This window comes from Coenobita brevimanus, chromosome 18 (genome assembly GCF_032717465.1).
Source record: "Coenobita brevimanus isolate Jiangsu-jjx chromosome 18, ASM3271746v2, whole genome shotgun sequence".
In the NCBI taxonomy this organism is placed as follows: Eukaryota; Metazoa; Arthropoda; class Malacostraca; order Decapoda; family Coenobitidae; genus Coenobita; species Coenobita brevimanus.
The window spans coordinates 26243112-26247247 of NC_136971.1; the positions used below are offsets into that span (position 1 = coordinate 26243112).

The window sequence follows — 4136 nt, forward strand, 5'->3', positions numbered from 1 at the left end:
AATGGAAACGATTAGCAGTGTAGATGTCAGGGAGTTTTCTGCCCAAGGAAGGTTCAACGCCGACAAGGTAGTGGGTGATGAGGTAGATGGGAAACTTATGGGGCCTGCCGATTGAGTCCAGAACATCCAGGAACAAGGAATGGAACTCACCACTTGTGACCCTGTCTATGATGTCCTTTCATCGTCTTGAGATATAGATGAAGCAGGAGGTGACAACAGACATCTTGATCTCAGCTAGCTCCCAATCGAGACTGAATTGCTTGGTGACCTCAGATAGCTAATGAAGCTTCATATCGACAGTTGGGTACTCCTTGAAGAGGGGTTTAATGTACTCAGTCCGGGAAACAAATGCTGGAGGAACTCGTGCAGACTGGGCATTGGTCTTCTGAGGAGTGAGGCATGACAGGAAGTGATCAGGAACCCTGCACTGAGAAGAAGTCTCATTGCACTTAGATGGTTTTGCAGCAGGAGATGATGGTTCACTGTTGACACCCGAAGCATGTTCCACAGAGAGTTTGGTGGGGGTGGAACCCTGTGTGACAAGATAGGGGGCTATAGGTTGAGGCAGCCTGGGAGTCACTGCGACTGCAGTAGATGTGGAGCCTAGTGTCAGTGAAGGTGGAATGGGGGCCAATCTTCCTCAGATGGGATGTCGTCATCACTGAGTGCTAGGGCGACCTCAAGATCAGCAAGGGTGGCAGGTCCAGAGTATTCCATACCTCCCTAATAGGGTAACATTCAGAGTGTTGGCAACACCTTCACCAGAGGAGTGGAGCTGGTGTGTGTGCTCGAGCAGAGTGGTGTTGCCATTACGACGCCATGTCACACTCCCCACACTGCGCATACGCAGACACGAGAAATTCCGAATGGAGGGGACTGGACAGGTGTATGGGTTTTAATATAAAAAATACTGACAAACTCCAAAATCCCTTAAGTTCCCAAGTGACATTACACTAAACACTAAGTCATACTATAGCTCTGCCAGGGCTAGAGGGTGGCAGCTTCCTAGATCCTTCAGAATTTCATCAGAATTAGGAGAGCTTTCTCACAGGTTTGTTGACTTGCTGCGAGGATCATCTGTCCTCATATCTAGGGATAAGTGTTACAAACAGTTGTCAGGCTATATGATTCTCTGTGCCAGATTGGGCAAGTGGTTTCACCCTTTGCATGAGCATGCAGGCAATCAGGTGGATAAGAGGATGCTTGGGGCACACAGTAATATTATGACTCCTGACTGATTTAGGCAGGATGATGCAATTTAATTTTTTTATTACATTCCTAGATTTCTCGCAAGCAAATGATAAGGTCAAACGAGATGTTTCTTTTATGGCATTAAAACCTTTAGACTGTGGGATGAATATATTGCTTGCACTGGTGGCCATGTACAGAGTAACAAACTGTTTAGTGGGCTCTGCTCTTGTTGCTACCATCTTAGGTGTGTTCATGCTCTCTGTGCAATTTAATAAAGTTGGGATATCCTCTCCTACGTGTTTTAGTCACAAGCAATCAGCACAAATTCTCAGTTATGTGGAGAAAGAGGAGAGTTATGGAGAATGACTTACTGTCCCATGCAGTTTGTGCAACACTTGGATATCACTGCTTCACATCACGCTACTTACGTGATTTATTATATAGTGACTTTGATGATGCACAGATCACTAGAGATCATAATTTGAAACATTAATTATCACTTTCTGAGTCAGGTAGAGTGCAGCTGTAACTTTCTACAGTCCCAAATTTTGTATCACACAGGATATAATTCTAAGATGAAATTCAGTGTTAATGAAATAGAATGTTTGTCGCTGACTCGATTACACGTAAGTGCCCACTCCCTTGCTGCGGAAGAAGGGCGATGGAACGGACGTGGATGAGGCCGTTTACCCATGGAGGAACGTCTTTGTAGGTGTGAAAAAAATTCAGACTGACAGACATGTCAGTGAGAACTGTCCCAGAACAGCTCAGTTAAGACAACAGCACAATATTTCATCTTTGGAAAGCCTTATAGTTAAGAGGGATGATTACAGAACAGATTGCAATATCTTTCATAAAATTCTTGCACTATAAGTGTAAATAGACATGAAGTTACCGTTTTTTAATTTTTACCCTCCACCTGACAAGTTCAGAGGAGGATGTTATCACTGGGATCATTATGTGTCCGACCATACAACTGGGTGGCAGGGCAGCTGAGTTGCGGGGCGGCAGGTCGGCTGGCCGGGCACAGAGATTTCATTTCCGGGCCTGAACTCAGGAAGTATTCATTATAGTCATGACATTTCACAAGTTATGTGTCTTATAGAGAACTGGTGCCCTTGATAGGTTGATTGCAGTGTCTTAAGTATTTTTTTTTTTTTTTTAATGAAAAAGTACAAAAAATTCGTTTCAGGCTAGGACTCAGAAACTAATACAGGCACAGGCTTCGGACTCTCCAGGATTACGTGCTCATGTGCCTCCTGGTGCCTTTTTGGTAGTTAGAATGCAAGGAGATTATATAATGTCATGAAATTGCAAAAATACATAAAATTGATTATTTTAATGCATTATTCTATTAAAACTTTTCAACTATTATACCTACGAGGCAGAAATTGTAAATGACAAATGATTATATGAATGTCTTATTATATATATAGTTTTATGGCGGTAGACCTACCTATTATGCAATCATATAATGGCTGCCTAAATGAAAAAAGCACGAGTCATAATTTCATCAAATGTGCTAGTAAGTTCTTTATTACCATGGCAAAACTACTCAGATTTGTAAGTTTTAATGTCTCTGTGTTATACAGATGGTAGGGGGGGGGGATGAGGGCCGTTATGGCTTGGCAGGTGTGCAGGGAGGTGGTGGGGGTATGTGCTTGGACAAATGGAGGGTTGCAACAGCGTGGCGTTGCCTATGTTTTTACCTGCAAGACATGTTTTACTGCTGAAGTTGTAATTTCTCCGATGTCTAATTTTGTGTATAACTAGTTCAGTGTATCTCTGCATTTAACTTATTCACATTAACTGTAAGGGATAATATGCTGGACCCCTTTCTGTGTGTGTGTGTGTGTGTGTGTGTGTGTGTGTGTGTGTGTGTGTGTGTTTGTGTGTGTGTGTGTGTGTGTGTGTGTGTATCAGAGAATAAACTATTCAGACACTGTCAAGAAATAATACCACAAATGAGAAAGAAAGAACTGGGTGAATAATTCACGCTAGTGAAAAACACAAGATTAAACAATGAGGATGAAGGCTTAAAATTTTCAAGAATATTAGAGAGATCTTGGGAATTCCAAAATAATGAAATAAAAACATAATGAAGACATTCAAAAGAAACTCACAAGAATAAAGAGTAAAATTCAATTTTGCAACAAACGCATAGCAAAATTGGAATTAAATAAAATTTTCAAGTCTTCAGATATCAAACAGAGCATTCCTACTGGATTAAAAAAACAAAGAAGCTCCAGTGATCCTATATCAGTATTGTGCAGCTGTAAGAAGATTATTAAATTATAAGTGACTTTTGAAGAACTAGATGTGCATAATCCTGAGTGTAAGTGTTAAGATTAAGAGTTCATTGATATTCATCATCAACATGTAATAACAGGTAACCTAGACATAATAGAAAATATTAGACTACGAAAACTAATGAAAAAAAAAAAAAAGAATTACCGAGAGGCTAAAGGAATCAGTTGGAAACAAGTGAGAGAAAATTTTAACATCGCAGTCAAAAAATGTGCTGCAAAATGGTATAAACTAGAATTTAATGAATATTTCATAGACCTCATCTCATCTCATCAGCCGTTTGAGTATCCACTGCAGGACCGGCCTATCCCGACCGAAGTAGGGATGATACAGCCTATGTATCTTTACCAAGTGGCTTAGGCTGTCTGGTAGAGATTGTATGTAGGGTGAGAAGAGCTTGTAAGTGTGACTGTGGTGTTGGAATGGCTTTGGATATGTGTGTAGTCTGTGAACCAAGTGTAATCGGCCCGCGAAAGTCGACTGGGTGCAAGCATACTTTATAGTATGCGACACTGGTTCAACCACAGCATCCCTTATGTCCACCAGAGCAGTACGTGGCCAGAAGAACGCTCCCAAAGTTTATTCCCCTGGCGGAGTGTGAACCCTCGTTCTTCAGTGTACGAAAACGCACACTCTAC

At 41.4% G+C, this 4136-nt stretch overlaps 1 protein-coding gene across 1 annotated transcript in view; it reads right to left on the reverse strand.

Annotated features, from left to right (window-relative positions):
* Positions 1-277: 277 nt before the first annotated feature.
* Positions 278-4136, reverse strand: part of LOC145391436 (uncharacterized) — a 192425-nt gene continuing 188566 nt past the window's right edge. The window contains exon 13 of the mRNA XM_080266049.1: positions 278-532. Coding sequence (XP_080122175.1) covers positions 278-532 — 255 coding nt within the window. The remainder of the gene's footprint in view (positions 533-4136) is intronic.